The sequence below is a fragment of the Salvia miltiorrhiza genome, chromosome 4 (genome assembly GCF_028751815.1).
Source record: "Salvia miltiorrhiza cultivar Shanhuang (shh) chromosome 4, IMPLAD_Smil_shh, whole genome shotgun sequence".
Lineage (NCBI taxonomy): Eukaryota > Viridiplantae > Streptophyta > Magnoliopsida > Lamiales > Lamiaceae > Salvia > Salvia miltiorrhiza.
This window is the reverse complement of record NC_080390.1, coordinates 50,108,532-50,135,555: the sequence shown is the minus strand read 5'-3', so window position 1 is coordinate 50,135,555 and position 27,024 is coordinate 50,108,532. Positions and strand designations below refer to the sequence as shown.

The window sequence follows — 27,024 nt, the reverse complement described above, 5'->3', positions numbered from 1 at the left end:
AATCAATTCAAATGTGCTCATCGGGAACACATATTATATTTAAAATAAATGAATGTCGTCAAAAACTTCAATAATTTATTTTTTTAATAATCTTCCGGATTATTAAGAATTATAAATTCATGTTTCTTCAAGAAACCATGAAAATATATTAATAGTTATAAACACTATATTAACAAAATGTATAATCAATATCAACAAGAGAACTCTTAGAACTTGATCTTCATAATCGTGACATTTAATAATATTCAAACTGATCTATATATATTCATAGAAATCCACATAATTAATCAGATTGGTTCATACAATATAATTACCTATAAAAGGCATATTCACGTTCAATATGGTTCATACATATTAATTAGAGACCAAGTCACAAAGCATTCTCAAAAGTCAAAACCATGTTTACCCATCAATATGAAATCAATTCGCATATATAAATTTACCGCAGAATCAATATGCCCAATATTTGGCCTTGCAGGAAAGACAAAGTGGGAAAAAAAATCGCTTATCTATTGATGGCGTAAACTTTTTCACGTATTCAAATATTCAATTGAGAATGGAATCGTGCAACACTCTCTAAAATCAATATTCTCGAAACAATATTGATAACATAATTCCAATCAAATTTATAATTATTTCATCAATAGGCATCACAGATTAATTCACAGATCTAAAATTGTAGATTTAATTAGAAATTGAAGCAATCGAGCAAAAATAATTTTAATAAATTCGATTGCAAATATCAAAATCAAATTTAATAAATTTACTAGTACCTTGCAGGAAAGACACGATTCTTTCCTATGGCATACCTTCAACAATGAATATAGAACAATCGTGATTAGAGACGATCGTGCTGATAACGTGTTGAAAGTAGAGAGAAAAGTAGAAGAAGAGAGAATAGCGTAGAGAGCGTAGAGAGAATAAATCTGCAGGAGTGTATTATTATGAGGACTAAATGCCTCTATTTATAGGGAATACAAAACTAGGGTTAGGGTTTAGGTTAAGTCATTTAATAGGGAAATATATATTTTATATATATTTACAACAGGAAGAAATTTAAATTTGGAAACTCGAAATTCAAATTTGGGAAGGCTACCGTCGGTTCACGGTTCAGACGGTTCGGCCGTTAAGAACCGCCGGTTCCGGGCAAAAGAAGAAGAAGAAGAAGAAGAAGAAGGTGTGATTGTGCATCGGCGAAGCTACAACAATGGCTGCCTTGGTCTATTCATCTCTCAACCCCTGCACCATTCCTCTCCATCTCCACTCCCACCTCTCCTTCTCCGCCCAACTACGAGCCGTCTCCACCACCGCCGCCGCTCCCATCCACAACCTCCGAGTACTTATCGCCGCCGGTGGCACAGGCGGTCACATTTACCCCGCCATCGCCATAGCAGACCACCTCAAAACCTTTCACCCCAACGCCAACTTCCTCTTCGTGGGAACCCCCACCGGAATGGAGGCCAAAGCCGTCCCATCCGCCGGATTCCCCTTCACCACCGCCCCCGCCGCCCCTTCCTCTCTCTCCACAATCTCTTCGTCCTTCCCTTCATCCTCGCTAACTCACTCTTCAAGAATCTCAAAATCCTGTAAGAATTCGACCCCCACATTGTCATCGGCACCGGAGGCTTCGTCTCGTTCCCCACATGCCTCGCCGCCGCCTTCAAAGGCGTGAAGCTGATTATACAAGAGCAGAACTCCGTGCCCGGGATCGCAAATTTGGTTCTTTCCTTATTCGCTGACAAAATCTGTGTGGCCTTCGATTCGAGCGTGGAGTGTTTCTGGGCCTGGGCCGCCTGGCAGAGGGATAAGTGCGTTGTCTGTGGGAATCCGGTGAGGCTGTCATTGGTGAATGGAGCCTCCAAGGCGGCGGCTAGGCGGCATTTCTTTCCTGCCGTGGAGGTGGAGAAGGTGGTGGTGGTTCTTGGAGGGTCCCTAGGCGCCAATGCCATCAACATTGCTTTGTTCAATGTGTATTTGCAGATGTTGTCTGAGAATGATGGACTATCCATTATATGGCAGACGGGCACGGGCGCCTTCCTGGAGATGGAGAGCCTTGTCACCACTCATCCTAGCCTACTTCTTTCGCCGTCAGTGTTTGTCTCTCTAATCTCTTCTTGAAAAGAAAAAAAGAAAAAAGAAAAAAGGGGGATTGGCTTTTGCCTTTGATTGCTTTATTATTGCATTGTGCGTTCAGTTGGAAGGTTTTGAACATTTTATTGCAGATTGATTACAGTTAAGTAGTTTACTAGTTTGACTTTGACATGATTTGTTTTGAATAGGTGAATGTTGCTAGATTGTTTCTTGATGCTTATCTGTTACGAGGTGAAACATTTGTGACGTTCTACAGATTCTTGCACGACGTGGATTTGGCGTATGCTGCTGCAGACCTTATTGTTGCAAGAGCTGGGGCAACGACCTGCTATGAGATCCTAGCAACTGGGAAACCTTCTATTTTGGTATCGAACTGTCTAGCTTAGTGTGCATGAGTTGATTATCATCGCATTTCTTACTTTAAGGTGATGTCTCATGGTTGATGAACATTTGATCTTTAATAAGGAAGTTGATCATTTGTTTCTGTGATGCAAGTAAAAGCTTTACAGTAGAAAATTATAAGGTTTAATTATGAAATTGAGGAGATTATGTTATACGATTGGTATTTGGTACCAAATTGCCCTCTGTTTGAAAATTCATATTTGCTGATTCTGGCGACAAAGCGGGTTTATTGTTTTTAGATATATGTTGCAGTGTCATGAGATCTTTATTTGAAGAAATCTGCCTATCTGTAGATACCATCACCACATGCTGCCGAGGGACACCAATTAAAAAATGCTCAACTCATGGCTGATGTTGCTGGTTCAAGGGTTATAATGGAAGATGAACTCGACTCAGCAACCCTTAGAAATGCAATCCAAGAAATTATTGGTATGAGAAAATATTTCTGCTACAGTGGATCATTGCTGCTCATTGAAATTCATCGTATATGATCTCTTATTGCTTGTCCTTCCAAACATTTAGAAAAAGCAATTTTTCTTCCATCCTTTTTTGTTGAACTTCAGAGTTGATGAATCTGGTATTAGACTAAGTTAAGAAACTTGATTCATAACCTTTTTATTTTCCATTTTCAATTGCCAAACTAAAAGGAGAAAACTTATCTGAAGATTGTTTAGCACTCGTTAGTAACAGCTCTATGAACTGGGAGTATGTGAAACTATTGTAATCCTTCTGCTTGTGGGAGCTCTTATGATTCACTATGAAACATGATCTTTGACAGATAACGATAATCTAATGGAAGAGATGTCTGAGAGGGCTTTGCGAGCTGCCAAAACGAAGGCCTCTGCTGAGATAGCCAAACTTGTTATCTCCCTAACCTCTGAAGTAGACTTGACTTCCTGAAGGATTAATGAGAATACATTCACCTATTTTCTAATTTTCAGTAAATAGCAGGTTGCTAATTTTAGTTTTAATTCCATGTTGATATGATTAGTGTTTTCAAATGTTTAATCTGAATAGACTGGTTGAGCTAGCAAAAAATTTCATTCCACTTGTTGTAGTTCTTGTGTAGGTTTAGTGTATTTGTATTGATATTGTAAGTTTGTAACTAACATGTAACATTCATTTTTATTTTAAATAAAGGTGTGGAATAGCTCATGCCTATTTATATAATTGCAGCCTAATAATACACATGTTGAACATATATATACAGTTAGGATGATAAGAATGCGTAAAGAAAATTCCTATTAAATTAAACAAGGATAAGGATTACACTCGAGAGAAGAAATTTAGTATGCTACATCTTTTAGATGTTACATGGTTACAATCACTTTGTTTTGATAGCTTTTCACCTAATTTTTTGCCTTTTGGCTTGATTAATTTAGAATCTATGCTTTCATCTGATTCCTGAGTTGCACGAAAGATTTCTGATTTCTCAACCTCAGTAGCACTAGCCATTGCTTCCTCAGAAGCTTGTTCCTCAGTAGCACTAGCCATTGCCTGATTCAGCTGCACTTCGTTGTCATTTTTCCGTTTCTTGAAGGGATTGTTACATGGGATGTTTGGAGTGAATCTAAGAAGGGATTGTTCTTTTTGTACAGACAGTTCGTTTCTGGAAGGGAAACCGAGCTTTTTGAGGGCTAACGTTTCACTTTTGTGCAGTACTTCCTCTCTGACCATTGGCATTTGCTTCCCTTCTGATGAACTTTTCATCGCATCAAGTGGCATATTACCTATAAGATTGTTGTAGAGACTTTGAGCTCAACGTTTTCAAGATCGGAACATCAGTTCTTCAAGAAAACAAATCAGCTATAATTGAATGCTTAAAAGGTGAAACGCTGACCTCTAATTCTCTTTTTGACAGTTTTGTGGCAGGAAACTACAGTAAAACATCCTTCTTGCATTGATCCGGTAGCTTCTTCTTGTGTCGACAGTTGGCTGGCAGAATCTGGAAAACTGAGATTGTGCTTATATCCGGGTTGAGGGAAGTGGTTGAAAGCCTCCATTGTACAAGGATCCAGGTTACCTTCAGCAATCGCGACTGCTATGGAAGGGGATAAGTCTCTATCTCGAGTGAAGAAAAGAGAATGGTAACAGACAGAAATCAACAAGTAGGACATTTGCTGCATAACTCAACTTTGAGAAAATGCAAAGACACGTTAATTTAGTACAAAGTTATGGAAAGAGGAAAGGATACGGCCCCAAGAAATCAAGGTCCCCGTGCAAAAGCTCAGGCGCAAGAGGATTGAGTGGTTTCAGTTTCTTTGAAGCTGCATCGTAACTGCCAAGAATGTTAAACAAAGATGCAGGTATTGTATGCTATTATACAACTCAACAGAAAAGCATGTATCATACACTCGGGCATGTTGGAAGACTGCCAATGCTTGTTTGAAAGCTATGGGATAATCTTCAGGCACTACTTTTCCCTTTTCAAACTTGAGCACTGACAGAACCTGCAAAACATGCATCACTTTATCATGATTTCTTTGATATTTTATGTAATGTGATTAACATCAGTTTATCTTTGTGCTACACAGAGCCAACTCTCTCTACTGTTGAATCTTCTAATATAGATACAGTAAGTTTCACATTTGGATTCAAGAGCACACTTCCATAAAATAAAGCATGCTCTTCATGTAGGCTGTGTGCCTTGAGTTAATTTGATATGATTTGGAGATCATGAACTGTTCAAGTCAGATTTTTCTTACACGGTCTAAATTTCGATACTTGGCTACCAAGTTGTAAGCTTTGACAATTCCAATTCCAGGCACGGATGGAAGGAAATCACAACCAGCCAATATACACATACCTGAAAATTTTGAAAAACAAAACCATATTTATTATTTAGTATTGAATGGAAGCTGAAAGCAAGTTCAGTTCTGCAAAGTCTGGAATACCTGTGAACAATTCTCTGTCAAAATTCATGAAGGATGGTTTACAACCAGCAACATTTAGAGCCTTTTCAAGTATTATCTCTTCACCATTGCCATATCGGTCCATCTTAAACACTACCTGCCAGTTTCATGGAAGAAGAGTGAGATCACAAAATAAGCACAGAGCTCGAAAACCAACAATCTAGTTCCGATATGAGCGAGTAACTTACAGCTGGGCAACCGTATGCCAGCAAATCGCTATCCTCTGAAATTATTGCTACAATGCCACCCTTTTCAGTTTCAAGACTTGAAAGATATGCCAGTTGTGCATCTGCCTCATATGGAGCTACAACAAATTCAATATTCTCTGATCTTAAAATCTGAAAATTAACAATTTTTGGTAGTAACTAGTAAGTAAAGGTCTTGTTTGCATAGATAACTTTGAAAACCACTCTACTGGTCCCAAAAGAAGAAGAAAACCGAACACAACAAACAAATTTTGAAACCCTTCATTTTCAACTGCCTGTTTATTTCCACGAACGATAGATTTTGGTAAAAAAGTGCAAGTGATTGCAGATTATAATCAATTCAGACGTACCTGGATCAGTTGGTGTGCCATCTGAGGGGTTATGCTCACAGCTCTCTGCATACGAATTAAGTGATGTGAGAAAAGAAGCCTTTAATTTGTTATGATTTACAAATGAAAAATGTGCTTGTTGATATTATATAGAGACTGAAAACAATGGCATGCTCAAGCTTCCCAACCAAAAATTTGCCCCAACTCTCATATCCTATAAAAGAGCATTACATAACATGGAAACTCAGAAATCAAAATTATGTTTTAAAAATCCGAATGCCAATAAGAGACTACATTCAGAAGCTCAACGTTATATCAAAGTGTCAGAAAACGAAAGAAAATGTACCCTGTTTGAACCAAGTACCCACATCAAAAAGCTAAAAATGAGAGATTGTGTCTCTGATAGAAATGAATAAAATCTAAGAAGCTTTCACATCAAGCTAGAAATCCATGTACACGAACAATAAATCCTAACTTTCTGAAACTTATGACATAGCAGTAGGATTTAACATTTCTAAAGAACAAACCATCTAAATCAGTTCACATGTAGACAGCATTGCATAAACCATAATTTGTTCAACAATGCCGCAAGCCATCCAAGAAGAATAAAAAAACTGCATTCAATCTATAACTCAACAGGGAAACCTAAATGTGGTGCTGCCACTGACAAACTTAATGTGACGGAGGCGATTTTAGTGCTCTATAATAATGCACTTAAAAATTTTGTACCTGGAAAAGCTCAGAGGCTGCATTAGTATCACCCTCCTTCAGCTTTTCCATAGCCATATTTCTATTAGTCTTTCTTCTCCTAAAATAACACATTTAAAAGAGGGAAAGTTTAAGTCAAAAAATTGAATTTTGAGTAAATTCAAGAAAAATGGTGCAATCATCAGCAAATTTATTAGACATGCCTGTGCCTCTCATCTTCAGTAGCGGCCTTACATGGGATGCTCCCCCCATCAAAAACAACTACCGGAGTAATCTTGTAGTGTCGAAGCATGCTAATCCGATGCATAAAATACTGTAAGAACTGGTATTTTTTATCCCCTTCCATGTCCAGACTTACCTCCATGCTGCATGAATACGCTACAAAATCCCCCAAAAACTCATCACACCATCCAAACCCATAAAGGTAAAAATCTCAAATACGAAAATAAATAAATAATAACTACAATAATTGAAAATAAAAGGGAGCATTGTATAAACTGCAAAGCTACCTCCTTTGTGAAGCCATGAATATGCATCAATACCCACCTGCATCACAGACCAAAAGTAGAGAAATTCATCAATTTATGACCTTGTCGAGTATGATAAAAATGCAAAAATATAGATAAGTAGATTGAGATGTAACAGTCAATACCCGTTTCCCAGCATATTTCTTGATGTGGACGGATTCAACATAGGGCTTCATGAATTTCAGAAGATTATTTATGCCCATTTCTTGCTTTGTCGCAATTTAATTTTCAATTTCGATGTTTTTCTTATAAAAATGAATTTGTTGAATGAGCTGTGAACTGCTGAAGAATGGATCGGGAAAATGTTTAATGAAGAGGAGAGAGGGATTATATGCATATGTTTCTCACTTGTGGTGTGCGATGTACTAGGTCTGTGAGGTTTTGATTTATAAGACAAATCATATCATGACACGTGGTGGAATATCTTGATTTTCATTGGTCTGTGAGGGAGTGACGCAATACCACCATGGTATCAGCAACCGCGAAAATAATTTGAAATTTGGTGCGTTCAATCCTTGCCGCGAAATCTGTATCTGTTGCTATTTAGAACTTCTCCACGCGCCGTATCTGATTCTGAATGCATTGCATTTTGGCTGATTTTCCATTATACATTCTCATTAGTATTTTCCATGCTACCGTTGGTTTTTCGGAATTCTCTTTGTAAGGATTGGATGTCTCGAATTCTTGTTCTAACTTCTTTATTCCTTGCTCAATTCTTATTGTCACGCCAAGTTTTTATTAATTTCTCTTATTAATTCAGATTTGATTATGTTGACGTTAAAAGTTAGTAAAACCCAACACAACACTTAGAGCATCCACAATGGAGGGCCAACGTGGACTCTTAAATATGGTCCCCACCATTTAAGAGCCCACTCTCCACAATGGGAGAGCTCATCCCTTCACTCTCTAATTTCTCTTTTCATTTTGTATTTAATTTTATTATTGTTTTTAATTAAATTTAACAACTCAAATTTCATTAAATTTAAAAAATTAACCCTATATTGATTGAAAATTAAAATTGCAATACAATTAAATGGATAAAATGGAGCAGTTTATAGAAGAAAGAAAGAAAAAAATAAACAAAAGGGCCACACGGCCGATTGAAAAATAAAATTAACATTAAATTTAACAACTTAAATTTCATTATTAAAATAAAAATCTAAAACTACATTGATTGAAAAATAAAAATGCATTACAATATAAATAATAATTAAAAATTATAATGAAAAATTAGAATTAAATTTAGGATTATTTTGAAGCTACATTAAGTTGATTATTGAATCTCACATTGAAAAATGTAGGATTTTCTACCATGTGTAATACACAATAAATAATGAAGCTACATTTAGTTAAAATTTTAATTTAAATTTTAAATGGTTTTTAGATAAAAAAAATAATTAAAAATAGTTAAAAAGTTTTTTTTAGGTAGGCGGTGCATTGCACGCGCGCGCCTATCTAAAATACCGTCTGAGCCCAGAGCACGGAGGAGGGGCGGGCTCGCGCGCCCTTGGTGCGGCAACCGGGGGCTCGAGCTCACAAATGAGCCCCCCATTGTTGATGCTCTTATAATTAGTAACATAATCAAATAGAAATTCAAATAAATATTTAAGTTAATTATATACACCCTTCATATACGAAATGTATGACATGTTTGCCATCCATTAAAAATATGACACTTTTCTTAGAATATAACCATGCATCTTTACCTTATCTTTTATCCTTACAAATATTCTTTAATTTAAAAAAAAAATCACCCATTTATTTATAATTCCAATATTATTAGTGAAAAAAAAAACTCTGGCATTTTATCGATACATCTTTATTAGAATAATTATATTTTAATTCCTTTATCTTCTTTATTCCTAGCTCAATTCTTATTGTCACCCATTTATTTATAATTCCAATATTATAAGTAGAAAAAAAAAAACTCGGGCATTTTATTGATACATCTTTATTAGAATAATTCAGATTTGATTTTCTCTTATTAAAAGTTAAAATTGTACTATGTATTAGTACTAGTAAGTGACCCGTCGAAATTCGACGGGGTGTATTAAAATATAAATTTATGAAATTATTAATGCATTTTTTGTTTTATGAATTATTTTTTTACAAAAATAGAGAATTTAATAAAATTATTTTAAAATAAAAAAATTATACTCCCTCCGTCCACGAAATGAGTACCCATTTATGGACGGCACGGGTTTTAAGAAATGTATAGAGTGTAGTGTGAATAGTTTAAGGATCCCACTTTTTGAGTGTATTAATTAAAGAGATGTGTGGGGTACACTTGCCAAAAAGGGAAATGGGTACTCATTTCGTGGACGGACAAAAAAGGAAATATGGGTACTCATTTCGTGGACGGATGGAGTAATATTTATTTGAAATTAACCTAATTTAAATGTCTTATAAAATTTATAGAGTAAAATTTTGAAGTAGCCAAAATGAAGCATAAAACACAATTTATGGTCACACATTGAAAAAACACAAATTTTGGCCATTTTTATTGATTTGGACGTTTTTACCCTTAATGAGGCGGACCGGGTAGGATCAGGCACGCGGGTCGCGTGCCGGGTCGGGTTAGGCACTTATGGCACTATTAGTGCCATAAGTGCCAAGATTTTACTTTGGTTTTATTTTGGATTTCCGTTGGCACTTAAGGCACTAATAGTGCCATAAGTGCCAACGGAAATCGAAAATAAAACCAAGTAAAATAATCATTTTGGGCACTTATGGCACTAATAGTGTCATACGTGCAGCACAAATACAGAAACAACATCATTTAAACCCTAAATGGAACATCTAAATCATAAATGGATAATCTAAACCGCAAATGGATAATCTAAACCCTAGGGGGAAGTATGCACTTATGACACTTATGGCACTATTAGTGCCATAAGTGCCATGAGTGCAGCACACAGATCATATCAGATCTGCCATGGCTGAAATCGAAGGAGGCGAAGATCAGATCTGCCGATGGAGGAGGCGGCGCAACGATCAGATCAAATCCACCGCCGCCGCCTCATCAGACCAGATCTACCGCCGCCGCGCGCTGGAGAGAGAGAGAGAGAGAGGGAGATGAGAAAGATAGAGGAGAGAGCGGCAGCCGCTGGAGAGAAAGAGATGGAGGATCTCCTCCACCACCGCCGCGAGAGCTCCGACGAATTCTCCAAGCTCGGCGTCGCTGCCGCGCAGCCGCTGGAGAGAGAGAGAGAGAGAGATGGAGATGATAAAGAGAGAGGAGCCGCTGGAGAGAGAGAGAGAGGGAGATGAGAAAGAGAGAGGAGAGAGAGAGAGAAGGGTAGAATAGTCATGACATACAAAAAATGGCCAAAATTTATGTGTTTTCAAATGGTGGACAAAATTTGATGTTGTATGTTGAATAGGGCCATTCGGCCCTATTGTTTCAAATTTATATGTAAGCAGAGTTTCGATCCAAAAAATATTAAAAGAGAAATTGGAACAATTATTTGAAATGTATCTATATTAGTAGATGTTTGTAGTTGGAACCAATAATTAAAAAATAAGAAAAAAATAAATTAAATAATACATTAATGACTTGAACTTTAAAAGTTTGAATAAATTATTAAATTTGCAATTGCCTCATAATCTATCGAAAATTTCATTATATATACAACACGTTAGTTGTTGTGTGTGTCTTGTTTTTTTTTTTTTTTTTTTTTTTGTAAAATTAAGAATACTTATGTAATTTTGCATTTTGTGATCAACTTTGTTGCGATTTTTAAAGGATCTATAGTATTTTTCTATAGTAATTTTTTATTCATAATATACAATAGGTATTAGAGGCAAATTAAAATATATTAAGTATTATTGATCAAAGGTATAGATTAGTTCTGCATTCTTATCTTAATGATGGTTTTTAGTTTAACTCAATTGAGGTCGAAGAGAATTGGTCTAAGAGAATTTTTTAAGAAATTGGTCTGAATTGGTCTGCCCATGAGATTAGTTCTGAATTGGTCTGCCCATGAGGTCGAAGAGAATTTTTTAAGAAATATAAATAGAATTAATAACATTAAAGTCATATATACTAAAGTAAATCATGTACGTTTTAAATTGAAATTGTAGAGTTGGATATCATAAAGTATAATATTACAATAATCATTACAACCTCAAAATTATAAATATTTATGTATTTTCTATTTTTCATGTAAGGATATAAATAAAATTTTATTGATCAGTGAAACATTAGTATAATATTTTTTAGATATTATGAATCAAATTTTAAGGGGTCGCGTTGTTGATTCAGAAAAAAAATAAGAATGAATGAGAATTGAGGAAAATTAGAATGAAGTCATTATACGATGTCATGTAGGATATAATTTATTTTAATTTAATAAAAATGAATGAGAATTGAGATAAATTAGAATGAAATGATTATACGATCATTTATTTTGTTTTAATATATATATATATAGATTTCATTTAGTTTAGACAGTGTTAATCGCGGCCCATAAATAAAATCCTGCCATCTCACTACCATAGTTCAAAACCCTAAAAAAATTTATTTCCAAATATAAATTGATTTTGCCTTTCAATTAAGGCATCGGCTGCTTCTCTTCTCGAAAACCCCGAACCAAACCCTAGCAGCAGCAGTCATGGCAATGGGGCAGGAACAACTCGTCCTCCGCGGCACAATGCGCGGCCACACCGACTGGGTGACGGCCATCGCCGCCCCCATCGACAACTCCGACACCATCGTCACCGCCTCCCGCGACAAATCCCTAATCCTCTGGACTCTCACCAAAGAGGACAGCACCTTCGGCGTGGCGACCCGCCGCTTCACCGGCCACTCGCACTTTGTCCAGGACGTCGTCCTCTCCTCTGACGGCCAATTCGCCCTCTCTGGCTCATGGGATGCCGAGCTCCGCCTCTGGGATCTGCAGACCGGAGACACCGCCCGCCGCTTCGTCGGCCACACCAAGGACGTCCTCTCCGTTGCCTTCTCCGCCGACAACCGCCAGATCGTGTCGGCGTCTCGCGACAAGACCATCAAGCTCTGGAACACGCTCGGGGAGTGCAAGTATACGATTCAGGACGGCGAATCGCATTCTGATTGGGTCTCGTGCGTCCGTTTCTCCCCTGACAACACCCAGCCCACGGTTGTGTCGGGGTCTTGGGATAAGAGTGTGAAGGTTTGGAATTTGACCAATTGCAAGCTGCGCGCCACGCTGACTGGCCACACTGGTTACGTTAACACGGTGGTTGTGTCGCCCGATGGGTCGCTGTGCGCGAGTGGGGGCAAGGATGGTGTGATTTTGCTTTGGGATTTGTCGGAGGGGAAGATGTTGTACTCGTTGGAAGCTGGTTCCATCGTTAATGCTCTGTGCTTTAGCCCTAATAGGTATTGGCTTTGTGCTGCCACCGAATCGGGCATCAAGATTTGGGATTTGGAGAGCAAGAGTGTTGTTGCGGATCTCAAGGTGGATTTGAAGCAGGAGAGTGAAATGGCGAGAGACGAAGCGGGCCAAACTACTGCGGGCAAAAACAAGGTAAAGTGTCCATTCGCAGCTTATTTGTAGGGCTTTTTTATTTCTTTGTTTCATGTGAATTTTGTCATGCGTTTATTCATGCTTCTGTGACATCTTCACTTTTGCCTGCATTTATGAGATTTTGCTAGATAATCAATTAATGACACGTTGTTTTCTTGTTGTTACCTGCTGTTAGATTATTTGTTGATAATTATGAGTGTAATTCTTCTGATCAAGTTTCGATGATCTTCTCACCGGATTCTGTTAATATTTGGCTAGTAGAATTTTTTAGAACATCAGAATGCAATTTGAAGCAGTTTCAGTTATTAAAATATGAATGGCCAATTTTATATGAAGGGCTAAATCCTTGGTTTTATCATTTTTTTCCTGTGATCTGTTTGATTATGTGCCTGATTATTGAATCATGTCGTAGTTTTTGTATTTCTTGGTCAGATGTTAAGCAAACTTTCTACACTTGTGTTTTTCATAGAGGTTGTCTGGCTGAACCCTTGAATTGTTATTCCTCGTGTCCTAGTGCAGTATGATTATGCTAAAATTTCAGGATAATGGGAAAGAAAGTGAAACTTTATTTTCCCCAGAGAAGAACCATTTATATACTCCAAGCAATCGTAGTCATTCCGTTCCCATATGCCCTCCTCAAATCCACCCTACCTTGTATCCGAAGTGTCTGTTTGGTCAAGCCTTTTTAACTATTTTGAAGTGTCACACTAGCTTATCAACTGTATAATGTTCAAATCTTCATAGTTTCATTTAGGAAAAGAGATGGAACTTTCTTGTTTATGTTTGAAAATTTAAAAGATCTTTAATTGGAATCAAACAAACAAAGCAATTTATAAGATTTGTCCGGCAAGTTGGCATTTTCAATTATTTCTTGGCTTGGATTTGTTTATTAGTTTAATATGCCACATGAAAAGTATTTCACTTCATGGTCCATCTCTAAATCTGACTGATCAATGAAATGCTACATATTTATAGTTTTGACTGTAAATTATGCTTATTCGTAAAAAATTTCTGTAGGTCATATATTGCACCAGTCTCGGCTGGAAAGCTGATGGAAGCACCCTTTTCAGTGGTTATACCGATGGTGTCATCCGAGTTTGGGGTATCGGCCGATACTAGGGATGAGATTCAACTCATAAATTTCCAGTATGTGGAAATGTTTTCTACTATGTTTTGATCACTTGGCATTTTGTATCCAAATTTTCGTATCACTGTTAGGTTTCAGCTCAACTGTCGATTCCAATTTTATATACATAATAATTATATGTTTGGATTTCTTCTATGTAGTTACTCGTGTTTGAGTTTCTATCTTATGTACTCTGAAAGATTCACAGGGTTTCAATATTCCATTTTTTTGCTAGTTGTGCTATGGGAAAATTATGCTTCTATATAATTGTTTACAGTTTACTGAGGTTGTGGCATGCGTTAATTATGTTGCTCTATATTAGTTTGCAAACTACATGGGAAAAGTGTTTTTGTCATTTCAATATCAAGACATTTCAATGTCTGCCTTCATGTGGACAGGCATTATCAAATTCTGCATTCATGTAATCTCTATTATGATGAGATACATTTTGCTAGGAGATTTCATGCTACATTTATACACCAAAGTTGCACTTTAAGAGTCCTAGACAGAAATAGGTTATGTGGTATGAACAAGTACAGGCTCCACATCCTCAACAGTGGCTTCCTGCTTGATAGAATGAGAGTGCAGATCTCTAGTGAAGTTGGTGGTGGTGTCCAAGAAATAGAGAAGGAACGACATAACGAAGCAGCAAAGGAACATGGGTATTGGGCCGAAGACCCAGAGGAAGAGAGGGAAGGACAAGTAGAAAGCTCTCAGTCCGAGCGACCAGAAGAAGCTCCCCCTGTTCAAGTTCCTCGCCACGTACTCGATTGCATCCTTTCTGCCTTGAGACGTGGGCACCGTGGCAAGGAAACTGACGTGGGCGTAGTACCTTATGGACTGCACGTTGCAGAGGAAGGCGACGAGGAAGCAGAGCAAGATGGCGAAGAACTTGAGAGATGTCATGAAGGAGGACTTATTCCCGTAGATCAATTTGGAGGAGGGCGAGCTGGACTTGTTGCTCACATATACGCTTATCAGTGAGCTCAGGGTGATGGCCGTCGTCGCCAAGAGCGTCGACGCCATTATGTTGTTGCGTATCGTTTGAACTGCCAATACTCCATTTTTCAGTGGATCCTGTGAGGATGCAAATGCGTGCTGTTATTGCTCCATAAACTTGCCTCATTCATACACATCTAACAAGAAAAGGGAAAGGGGTGTATTTGATATTCCGACTTCCAACTGCATATGAGATGAAAACTCAATCACACAATCGCTTCTAATTCTATTTTTCAAGAATCCCAACTTTCTTCCCAGTTTTTTTTTTCTTTTCCCAATTCCAAACTCAAAGACCTCCTCCTTCATATACAATTAACACATAGTTTTATACACGCAGTGTAGTGTCAGTGTGTGAAGTGGTATTGCATATCAACCTTATATCATAAAAATACAAAAATTTAGAGCTTGAAATGGAGTAATGAGGAACGGGAAAAAGGAATACTAACAGCCATCAAGCAGATGACCCATTTGTGACGGCTCTGGGAATTGATACCGATGACAGTTCTTCTAGGGTTGTGTATTATGGTGAGGAGAAGCCAAAGGTGGTAACCCAGAAACATGGCCATCCCCAACGGAACCAGCACAGAATCCAGTTGCTTTTCCTCCATTTCTTGCTTAACTTCAATGCCTTAGGCCTTCTACTACTATATATTTTGCACTTTTACTTTATGATGAGGTGGGATCCATTCATAAAGCTACAATTGTTTTGTTTCTTTCTTTTTTTGAGTAGATAATTGATGGGTCGCCAACAACTGAAAATGAGAGAGGAGATGTGAAGCATTTAATATATACACCTCACCATTTCTCGACACTCAGATATGATCATATGAGCCAGAAAAAAGACTTATGATTAGAGACTATTTTAGAGAAATACTATATGTCTAGCTAATAAATTGTGATCTTATCCAATTTCAACAAATTAATTATTTTTAAAATATTTCAATAATACTGTCTTTAGTAGTGTAGCTGTGTAAGTGAGCTAAGCAACTCAAGATTAAGGTCAAAATAAAGTTCAAATCTCAACTCACTCACTCACATCTAACATGACTTTGCCCGATCAAAAAAAAAAAAAAAACTCACTCACTCACAATAACACTCGGTTCGCAAGTTTGTGGCTCAACCAATAATCTAATTTTACAAAATATTTTAACAAATTTCTAAAATTAAAATGTGATTTTTGTGATAAGGGAGTATATGATATAAACATCTCTATTTCAATAATTATCTTATTAAAATTATATATCCCATATGAAGTACTAATTATTAGTTGAATGAGTCGATCTTCAATTTTGATATTCAACTCGATTCATGCACCCTTGACGTACTATTTGAAAATTTTCAGGATCTTTAATTACTTGTCTTGTGTATAATGCTGAGACGACATCATCTTAATGTTGAAACTGCATATCATCGTAATGCAAAAAAAATAAATATAATGAAATTAAATTATTGAATTTGCTAGAAATAGTAAGATGATATAATATCTTACTGAAAAATCCCTTCGAATTCACAAAATCGAGCAAAGTATGATACTTATGTTATGGCCACAAAAACGTATATAGTACTAGGTCGTAATAGCAACTTCATTCTCTTTTTGGGGTTGGGTAATGATAATAGCAACATCGATGTTTTAAAATTTTTACTTTTCACACATTTTAAGATTACTATCTAGGACTGATTATTCATTTCGAGTATATAATTAATTTCTAAGTTTCAATCTTATAATAATAATAATAATAATAATATTTTTTCTTGAATTATTAAATTTAAGAGTGTGGCCAAAATCCACACTTTTAGAACAAAGAATCCCATTAACCAACGAGTTACAAAATTTTAAAGCAGTCTTTCAACATCATCTTAGTATGCACACGTTTTCTTTCCCATAAGCATCAACCCTTCCTATTCAGTCTTAACAAAACTAGGCTCCCACTAGTGCTATACATATGTTACATGCCCACAATTCCATTCCGTAATCGCATGACGTTTATTTCGAAAGCTTACAATGTTAATTTTTATTGTTATTAAAATGCGGCTAATATTAAAAAGATAAAAGGAAAACTTAAAGAAAACCCTTGTAAGCACAAAGAGGCTGACTAAGGGCCGAGCCTCATTAAAACTCCTTTAAGGAAAATCCAAAGGGAAAAACCTTAAAGGGTAAAAGTGTACTCGTCTAAAACAAAAAACACGAGCCAAAGCACAAAACGACAGAAGGAAAGGGAAAAAATTCGAGAGCTCCGGCCTAACCATCGCCCCCAAGAATTTTCAGATTTCTCGCTGCCCAAAAAACGAAACACAAAGAAAATTATAAATCAAAAAACACTTCCAGAAGCTAAAACTTCGCAAGATAGATCGTCAACGACCAGTCCACCTATCCGCGGAAGTGTAATGGAAAGAAAAGTGTAATCATATATCCAAGAGAATGGTTTAAAAAATGTCAAGTTATATATTATATAAAATAAAAATCATTTTCAATCTTTAGACTGTGAATATGTACATTTTGAATTCATCATTTTACTAAATGAATTGTGATCTAGCCATTGCAGGATTCGAAATCTCATACATGGCAAAAAATTCTTATTTAATTTTCTCAATTCATTAATTTTTCAACGAATTCATAATAGACTTCTTTTATACAATAAATTTAATTTCTATAATAACATTTTCACTACAAGAATTCAGCTCATAGACAACACAATAAAGACAACATGCTTCTAAACGTGTTGTCTAATATGACTATAGAATGGTTTTTCAAAAACTGTTGTCTATTTATGGCGGTCATAGACAACGAATCTGAAAACCATTGTCTATTATAACTATAGACAACGGATTTGGAAAAATTGTTGTCTATTTAGGGCGGTCATAGACAACTAGTCTGCAAACTGTTGTCTATTCTCTAATAGACAACGATTTTCAAAGTGTTGTCTATGACCGCCCTAAATAGACAACAGTTCTCCAAAACGCATTGTCTATTAGAGAATAGACAACATCTTTTACAACGATTTTCAAAGTTGTTGTCTATGACCGCCCTAAATAGACAACGGTTTTTTACTATTTTTCTCTCTATTTTTTTATGAACATCATCAAATTTAATTCATAAAAAAAATACTTAATACTACATCTTAAATTTAAGTTCGTGAAAAAATCTTTAATATGGTATAAAAATCATAAAAAATGAATAAATTATGAAAAAACAAAATTAATTTTTTTTTCTTTATTAACATTTTATAATTTTTTATTTATATTTGTGTATGTAAATATTAATTTATTTATTATCACACTTAATACTTTGTAATAATAATAATGATAATGATGATAATATGTAATGTCAATTTTCATTATTAAATAATTTAAATTTATTTAATAACCATAATTATCATTATACTTAATACAAAGTTGAAAATAAACGTTTCAAATCTAATATTTTATTAAGTAATTGATATGGATTATTTTATTTTATTATTAAAATATATTTTTCATTTGTTTATATTTTAGTTTTATTAATATTTTTTATTATATAAACATGTCATTTTATTCTACAAAATTAATTCAAACCCTAACTTTTCTACTGCCGCTCACACCTTCGTCGCCGGAAGAATTGCACCTCCTCCGCCGCTATTCTCTCTACGGCGCTAGGCGATTTGTCGGCGCCGCCCCTTCCTCCTTTGCCTCAGCCGATCCGGCGCCGCCTCTTCCCCTGCCTCAATCAGTCCGGCGCGAGAAAGCTTTTAAATTATGAGGGATTGGGGTTTGGGTCTTCTCGACCCGACAACCGCCGTTCTAAGCCTCAGGCCTACCCTCATCTCTCAAAAATCGACGGGAAAAAGAAAGCCCTAACTCTTCCTCTTAAATCTGAACTCGTCGCCGCCGTGGTTCCGAAATATCAGGCTACGTTGTCGATCTGGCGAATCCTCTTCCCCTGCCTCAATCAGTCCGGCGCGAGGCGATTCAACGATCAGACGCCGCAATAGCAGGAATCGCGAGCAGACGCGTCACCGCCGCAGGTTAAAATTTTAACCTGCAAACAAACTCCTGTGCATTATATATACAAGAGTATATATATGAATAAATCATATGATACCATCAAAAATCAAAGAAAAAAAAAAATCTGCAAATCATGCATGCATGAATGCCACATAGCGAAAATGGGAAATATAGTCATCAACCATGCATGCATAAAAAACAAGCACACGCATTCACACGTGTCGAGCCTCACCTCCCCTCCCCACTTGTATATAAATCCCCCTCTCTTCTCACTTCCATCAACACACAAACACACCTCTCTCTCTCTCGCAGCCATGGCTAACATAGCTATCTCCCTCTCTCTCTGCGTGAGCCTCCTCTTCCTCTTCCATGGCTGCCTTGCTCAGCAGCAGCAGCAGCAGTTCTGGCAGAGCATGCGGTCACAGCAGCAGCACCGCTTCCGCGCCAAGACCCAATGCCAAATCCAGCAGCTCTCCGCCCGCGAGCCCACCTTCCGCTTCCAGTCGGAGGCCGGCGTCAGCGAGTACTGGGACGCCTCCAACGACGAATTCGAGTGCGCCGGCATCGAGTTCGTCCGCCACCAAGTGCAGCCCAAGGGCCTCGTGCTTCCCTTCTACACCAACGCCCCCAGGCTCACCTTCATCGTCGAAGGTGATTTTTTTTTTAATCTTGATATTGATTTTTTAAGGCATAATCTTAAATTAACCTTAATTTTTTATCCTATAATTTTTTAGCGTGAATTTGAAAAATTAGATACATGTTTCTTCCAAGCAGAAAATATTTGTGTGTATTGGTTTAGTGGTAGTGTGATTTATGTCTAAGGCTAAAGGTCTCAAGTCTTAGATTTGAATGTGGACACGTGTAATGAGCTAATTGTTAAAACATGACCGTAATTTTTAGTCTTTTTTTAAAAGAAGACTATATGTTATTGAATTTGAAAATAAGGACTATATATAGCTTCCATCTTTTACATTTACATTCCTATTTCGGGTCGTGATGGAAGCTATAGTCTCTATTTTGATGTATTAAGAGTGTGAACAACGTAGATCAGTATAAATTATACTCCATCCGTTCGCGAAAGAACTTCCTATCTATTTTTGGACTATACCCCACCACTTATAATCCTCATACTTTTCACTTTTCACAACTCTCAATATTAATTATAACACATTTTCACCACTTCCGATACACTCAACTACCTTTTATCCACTCTCAATACAATCAACAATATTTTTTCTTAAAACCCGTGTCACTCCCTCCTAGGAAGTTCTTTCATGGACGGATGGAGTATTTGTAATTTTTTGAAATTAGGCTAAAAAATTACTCCTTAGAATCAAAATTCGGACTATATATACTTTAAAAATAATTTTTTAAGTATAAATTATATTTGTAATTTTTTTACATTTACACTACTATTCTTCTTGAAATTAATTCCGATTTTGATTAGTAGTTTCTGGTTATTTATATTATGCATTGAAATTTGCAGGTAGCGGAATTTTGGGGACTGTGATTCCGGGATGTGCGGAGACTTATGAATCCGAGGAGTCGGGATCGAGCTCGCGCTACTCCGGAGAGGAAGGCCGGAGGGGCGACCGCCACCAGAAACTCAGGAGGTTCCGCCGCGGCGACGTCATCGCCTTGCCGGAGGGTATCACCACCTTCGTTTACAACGATGGAGACGCCCCATTGACCTACGTGTCGATGATGGACATTGGCAATGACAACAACCAGCTTGATTTCAAATTCAGAGTAAGATACTAATTAATTAAGGGAAAAAAATAGAATCTTCATTTTATAATTATAAATAAAATAATATTTCCTCCGTCACTAAAAATTATGGCCTTATCATTATATTGGTACCTATTTCAAAATTATGGTCTTTTCTTATTTGAGAATAATATATATGTATGATATTTTGTTGCAGAAATTCCTCCTTGCCGGAAACCCAGAATCCATCGATAGGCCGCAGGGAGAGGGAAGATACATGAGGAGGAGAGGCGAAAAAGAAGCGCAAGAAACACGAAACGTATTCTATGGCTTCGACGAGGAGCTTCTAGCGGAAGCATTCAATGCTGATCCCGAGCTAATGAGGAAGCTGCAGGGTCGGGAGGATGAGCGAGGCATCATCGTCCGAGCCGAGAAACTGAGGATGGTGCTCCCGGAGTGGGAAAGCGAGGACGAGGAGCGTCAAGACCGACGACGAGGCTACTATAACGGGTAATTAGAGATACAAGATACATATATATTTGTTAGGAAATTGATGAACAAATTTATTATAAAGAATTTTTGCAATCAGATTAATCAAACTATTAGTACAAAAATTAACAGTTTAAAATTTGTTTAGGTTATATTATCTTAGGACAGTTTGCAAAAATAAGTCAATTTTTTTGGACAGGTAGAATTGGGACCATTTTATTTCACAATTCAATGTCCGTGGGCCATATTTGGGACATATCAAGCTATTTTGCTTTTAATATGGCTCACGGATATCGAATTAGGCCCAAATGTGACCCCTAGACACCCAAATCTAAAATAAAATGATCAAATTCTATAAATTCTAAAAAAGAAAAAAATTTACAAATTGTCCTAAGATAATGAGCTAAAAATGTTTTAAGCTCCAAAAGAGTAATTAAAAACTATAGCCACAATCATCTGATTAAAGAGAGACTTTGGGTACCTCAGGTTAGAAGAAACCTTCTGCTCATACAAAATCAAGAGGAACTTGGACCACCCGACAAGCGCCGATCTCTACAACCCACGCGGCGGCCGCATCAGCAACGTCAACAGCCAGTCCCTCCCCATCCTCAACTACGTCCAACTCAGCGCGCAACGAGGGATCCTCTACAAGAACGCCGTTGTCGCGCCCCAATGGTGCACGAACGCCCACTCCGCCATGTACGTGACCCGAGGAAGCGCCCGAGTTCAAGTGGTCGGAACCCAAGGGAGATCCGTCTTCGACGGAGAAGTGAGCAAGGGGCAGCTCTTGATCGTCCCACAAAACTTCGTAGTCGTGAAGAAGGCTAGCCAGGAAGGATTCGAGTGGATCGCATTCAAGACCAACGACAACGCCATGAACGCCCAGCTCGCCGGCCGGCTCTCGGCCATCCGAGCAATGCCGAACGAGGTTCTGATGAACGCCTTCGGCATTTCGAGAGACGAAGCTAAGAGCTTGAAGTTTGGGAGGGAAGAATCCACTCTTTTTAGCCCATCGCAAAGATATGCATAAATCTGGGTGTAGTGAAATTTTGTGGCAATAAAAGATGCATCTCCTCGTTGTGGAAATGTGTGAATTAACGAGTTTTGTTGAACTATAGTAGCGCAATAAAAGAATGTTACTGAAATTAGAGAAGAATGGTGATTTCGCGATTTTAATTTTTACATAACTTGATAATAAAAAGTGAACTAATAAAATAACCACTTTAAAATAATGAAGATAAATCTTTGCCATTAGTTAATATAAAAAATAAAAATAAAGCCACACACTCTTTTTAATTAATGCAAAAGGAGTAATTAAAAGATGTGAAACATGTGAAAATATATATTTCTACCCTATAAAACTTGTAAAAAGTGGGGGAAAATGGTGAAAATATATGTTTTCCACTCTTTTCCATCAACGAGAACGTGCCCCTAAAAGAAAAGGAGAAAAAGATGATAGAAAGAAGAAAACAAGGATATAAAAGTTAGTGTTAATAGGCAAAAGTGCCCCATTCCTTATTCATATTTTGAAAAATGCCCACCCTTATCATGCAAAGCTATCCATGCCCTAAATTACTAATTAACCCTTAAGTGGGTCAACATCAAATGTAATGATTTCGGTTCTCTTACACAATCTTACACATTTTTGAGTTTCAATGCATTTCTTTACAATAATGACTGAAATGATTTCAATCTGTGCATGCAATGATTTTGTAAGTCATTGTATATATATATATATATATATATAGTGTTCATATCTTTAAATTGTAAATATATCGACCGGACACTAATTAACACTTAAACAATATATTAAATTAAATTCAGCAAAATAGTAAAAATTAATATAAAGATACAAATAGATAGAATACAAACTTTTATTTCGATATATCATCGATCCGGCCGGTGAAATGGCCAGAGCAATGTATCCGACCGGGTACATTTCAGGTAAAAAATGACCCGGCCGGATACATTTTTCCTTGACAATTACCGGCCGGATCGATGATATATCGAAATAAAAGTTTGTGTTCTATCTATTTGTATGTTTATATTAATTTTTACTATTTTGCTGAATTTAATTTAATATATCCATGCGTATCTATCTTAAATTTTTTATTTTTTTTCCCTTTAATATCTTAATTTCAATACATATATTCTTTGAAATTATTTGTATATATATATATATATATATATATATATATATATATATATTGTGTTATTCTTGAATGTTGATATATAGTACTATATAACACTATATATATCGTGTTAATCAATCGATATCTTTAAATTTAAAATATATATATATATATATATATATATATATATATATATACTCAAAATCCGTCCCAAATAAATGCATGCTTGTTACCCAAAAAAATCATGCATGTTACCAAGTGTATTTTGCAAGAACCGATACATAAAGGTCAAAAATATCTTTCTAAAAAATTTGATTCCCTTTTGATAGACATAAAGCCAATACAATCGGTCCATTCACTTCTCTATTTAACACTATATTTACTTTAAAATACTAGGGTTTTTTACTCACCACACACCTCTATCGGCTTCTTCACTTTTTTTTACCCACCGAGAGAGAAAGTTCAAAATATTGAAGCACTTCAGACTCATCCATGGCATCTTCTTCACAGGTATTTATTTTTAATTTTCATGAAATTGAATAGAATAGAATAATTTATGCTAAAACACGATCTGTCCGGCCGGTGAAGTGGCCGAATAAATCGATCCGGCCGAGTACATTATATAAATGAAACATACGGCCGGATCGATTTATCCGGCCACTTCACCAGCCGGACCGATCGTGTTTTAGCATAAATTATTCCATTTTAATTAGTTGTATGTTTATATTAATTATTAGTAATTTACTGAATTTAATTTAATTATATTTGTTTAAGTAATCATTATTGAATTATTATTGCGAGTTTTGCTGGGTATTACATTGCATTGTTTATGTGGTTTTTGTGCAATTTAATAAAATAAAGTATTTTATGCCTATAGAGCAACTATCCGGCCGACACTATGCCCGGAATAATGCGTCCGGCCGGAACAGTTTCAATCTGAAATGTACCCGGCCGGATACATTTTACCGGACACTTCACCGGCCGGATAGTTGATCTTTAGGCATAAAATACTTTATTAAATATATCTGTATGTTTACGTTAATTATTACTATTTTACTGAATTTAATTTAATTATAATTGTTTAATTATTAATTATTGAAACTGTTATTGCTTGGTAAAATATTAAATTGCAGTTTTTTAATATTTTACTGAATTTAATTAAATTGCTTGGTATTAATTGCAGTTTAATAATTTACTGAATTTAATATTAAATTGCTGAATTACTCGAATTTTACTGAATTTAATATTAAATTGCTGAATTTTACTGAATTTAATTGCAGTTTAATACTCCCTCCGTCCACGAAAGAACTTCCTATTTTTCTATTTCGGGACGTCCACGAAAGAACCACTACTACAAAAAAGCTAATAGACAATGGACATTGCCTGTTGTCATATAGCAAAAATGTCTGTTGTTGTAAGTGGTAGTGTCGTAGATGCTTGGAAAAAGGCGCTCAAAGACCACAGACATTGCCTGTTGTCATAGATATTTATGACAACAGGCATTGCACGTGGTCTTTAAACACCTAAAGTCCAATGTCGTTTTGTTAAACAACATTAGTTTATTACCAGTGTTATAGGTGTCGAATGTATGTGGTCTTTTCTATATATCACACTAACTTTTGTCTATTATCGTACTTGAAAAAAAATCAATTTTGTTTTTATATACCACTATAGTTTTTTACTAGTGTTGTAGGTCCAAAAAATATCATGCCCTATTCTACAATATTAAAATAAATTAAATCTTATTTTCATAGATTTTTTTCTTTTTCAAAAATTTAATATTTAAATAAAAACTTAACAAATCATATTCATTGCAACACAATCATTTCTTAAAATTTCAATATTCATTACAACTTAAGTTCAACCCAATCAATTCTACCATATCCGTTACAAAATAAATTCTATCACAACAATGATTCAAATGAGTTAACACTTGTTACTCATTCGTTCCTTCAAAATGTGGTACATCAACCAATATGCTCAATATTGTCTTCATTGCCTTCACCATATATCCTTCAAATCGCGGTATAGGTAGCTGAAAGATTACATGAATAATAAGCTTAAAACTAAAAGTACGTATTAATAGGTTTACAACACAGTCACAAAGGAACTAACAACCCAATCATTTCTAAAATACGCTATGAAAGAAAAAGACTAAAATCAAATCTTCAATTTCAAAGCACTATTGGAGCACTAACATTTTCGGTGGTAGATAACTATATCATAACTCAGATATAAAAACGACAACTGCTATACATCAGTTTCTTGTCCGATCTGGCAAGTTACCTGAGCCATAACAGTACACCATACTGAACTTGAACACAGGATTAAGGTATTACTAATACCACTACTATTTTTTTTTTTTTTTTATCAGGAAAAAGGAGAAATCTTATTACTCAGGGTATAAAAACGACAACTGGTGATTAAATTATTCTGAAATACATTAGACACTTCATTTGCCACCAGGAATATTCAGAAGAAGATATTTAGCATTATGCAATAAAACATAAAATGCAATCACATACCTAGCTGAGCAGCCAAAATGCCTATTTCTGCAAATCTTCTTAAAATAAAGCATACAACTTTATTGAGTATAAACATATTTATATAGAATTGAAAAAAAAATCATTGTACCTAGAAAATGATATGTACTACTATTTTAGGTCATAAGAAGATACTTCTTTCATAAGTAAATAAAGCAACACACTAATTTAGTTTCTCTTCAAAATTCACATTTCAGCAAGTAATGTGATGTCTTATCTTCAATTTTAAGTATGCAATTTTAAGATATCTTGTAATTGATTTGTAATTTGAACTACTCATAACATCACAATTATTATATCATATACCCCCACCCCCACCCCACCCTACCCCACCACATTTTTGACAAAATTCTTCAGAGAATAATTCAAAAAAGTTACAATCTATATCTGCAGTACTCTTTATAGGACAAATTAGATTATATAAAAAACAATCATGCAAAAAAATAGAGAACAAGACCTTGATAGTTCGCTTTGGTAACTTGTTGGTCGCCATTTGAGTTATTTAAAAGATCTCCTGTTGCAGGAATTATGGGTGAAAGAATTGGTAAGGAAGAAAATAGACAAATGTATAGCAAACAAGATAGTATATTATAAAAGAAAAAAGTTACAATCAATAGCTATTCCCTTTTAACAGCGTCGCACTTGCCAATGTTCATATTTCCTCACCATAATTGTTGCCCACCGCCTGTGTCTCATGTCATGCCTTTAGAATATCTATTATAAACTTTCCCTACCAAACGAAGAATTGTTGAGAACTGAAAACAAAATTGAAAAATGGGATATTAAAACCATGACATCTTGAACCAGAATTATTGGGAAGAAAATCCCAAGAACACAAACACAAAGAGAGAAGAAAGATCCGGAGAATCACATACAAAACAATAAAAAAGACCAGATGAATAAGCAGAATAGCAATTTTACCTGAAAAGGGGAAAACAAAAACAGGTTAAATATTCAAAATCCCTTGACAAACTAGGCAGATAAGCAAAATAACTCCATAAATATATGTATATAATCAATGATAATAAACTTAGTTTCTTCGTCACTGAATGAAATAATAAAATAATTTCCAATTCATCGGAAAATAAAACAGAGCTCACCTGAAACCCTAGTTGAGTTCTGTAAAAACCTTAGCGGCTGGCAATAGGTAAAAATGGCTGGAAATTAGAGCCAGCAAGCGCCGCAACATACGAGAATGACCGCCGATCCCAGCATAACAGACTAGTTCGGCGGCAGCGGTTATAAGAGCGCGAGAGAGACGATTTTCAGAATTTTTGACCAAGGGATTATTTGGTTTTGGAGGAAAAATTAGAGAGACGATTTTCATTTTAAATTTTCACCAGGGAATTACTTTGGTTTTAGGGA

General features: G+C 35.9%; 5 protein-coding genes and 2 long non-coding RNA genes across 7 annotated transcripts; 3 read left to right on the top strand and 4 right to left on the bottom strand.

The window, feature by feature from the left end:
• Positions 1–1,057: 1,057 nt before the first annotated feature.
• LOC131020249 (uncharacterized) lies at positions 1,058–5,170 on the top strand. The gene is given in 7 exon segments (XM_057948955.1): positions 1,058–1,511; positions 1,514–2,087; positions 2,348–2,456; positions 2,787–2,922; positions 3,272–3,444; positions 4,092–4,320; positions 4,425–5,170. Coding segments are annotated over 5 exon segments (1,245 nt in total). The 5' UTR covers positions 1,058–1,207; the 3' UTR covers positions 3,394–3,444; positions 4,092–4,320; positions 4,425–5,170.
• Positions 3,723–7,530, bottom strand: LOC131020248 (exonuclease 1-like). The gene is made up of 12 exons (XM_057948954.1): positions 7,301–7,530; positions 7,158–7,194; positions 6,852–7,026; positions 6,670–6,748; positions 5,962–6,006; positions 5,594–5,743; positions 5,388–5,502; positions 5,199–5,299; positions 4,846–4,943; positions 4,688–4,771; positions 4,334–4,554; positions 3,723–4,223 (listed from the first exon to the last, which is right to left on the bottom strand). Exons 1-12 carry the CDS (start codon positions 7,376–7,378, stop codon positions 3,760–3,762), a joined length of 1,647 nt encoding a protein of 548 aa, XP_057804937.1. The 5' UTR covers positions 7,379–7,530; the 3' UTR covers positions 3,723–3,759.
• Positions 7,531–11,619: 4,089 nt separating this feature from the next.
• Positions 11,620–14,024, top strand: LOC131020246 (guanine nucleotide-binding protein subunit beta-like protein). The gene is made up of 2 exons (XM_057948952.1): positions 11,620–12,682; positions 13,700–14,024. Exons 1-2 carry the CDS (start codon positions 11,789–11,791, stop codon positions 13,799–13,801), a joined length of 996 nt encoding a protein of 331 aa, XP_057804935.1. The 5' UTR covers positions 11,620–11,788; the 3' UTR covers positions 13,802–14,024.
• Positions 14,025–14,143: 119 nt separating this feature from the next.
• On the bottom strand, positions 14,144–15,486 carry LOC131020245 (uncharacterized). Its single transcript, XM_057948951.1, has 2 exons — positions 15,254–15,486; positions 14,144–14,885 (listed from the first exon to the last, which is right to left on the bottom strand). The coding sequence occupies exons 1-2, from the start codon at positions 15,413–15,415 to the stop codon at positions 14,325–14,327; spliced, it is 723 nt and encodes a 240-aa protein (XP_057804934.1). The 5' UTR covers positions 15,416–15,486; the 3' UTR covers positions 14,144–14,324.
• A 3,604-nt stretch (positions 15,487–19,090) lies between these two features.
• LOC131020244 (legumin B-like) lies at positions 19,091–22,251 on the top strand. The gene is made up of 4 exons (XM_057948950.1): positions 19,091–19,439; positions 20,275–20,537; positions 20,713–21,005; positions 21,471–22,251. The coding sequence occupies exons 1-4, from the start codon at positions 19,103–19,105 to the stop codon at positions 22,012–22,014; spliced, it is 1,437 nt and encodes a 478-aa protein (XP_057804933.1). The 5' UTR covers positions 19,091–19,102; the 3' UTR covers positions 22,015–22,251.
• A 2,620-nt stretch (positions 22,252–24,871) lies between these two features.
• LOC131020242 (uncharacterized) lies at positions 24,872–25,685 on the bottom strand. The gene is made up of 2 exons (XR_009100641.1): positions 25,642–25,685; positions 24,872–25,151 (listed from the first exon to the last, which is right to left on the bottom strand). It is a non-coding gene; the product is annotated as an uncharacterized LOC131020242 (long non-coding RNA).
• Positions 25,686–26,099: 414 nt separating this feature from the next.
• LOC131020241 (uncharacterized) lies at positions 26,100–27,024 on the bottom strand. The gene is made up of 3 exons (XR_009100640.1): positions 26,760–27,024; positions 26,326–26,414; positions 26,100–26,173 (listed from the first exon to the last, which is right to left on the bottom strand). It is a non-coding gene; the product is annotated as an uncharacterized LOC131020241 (long non-coding RNA).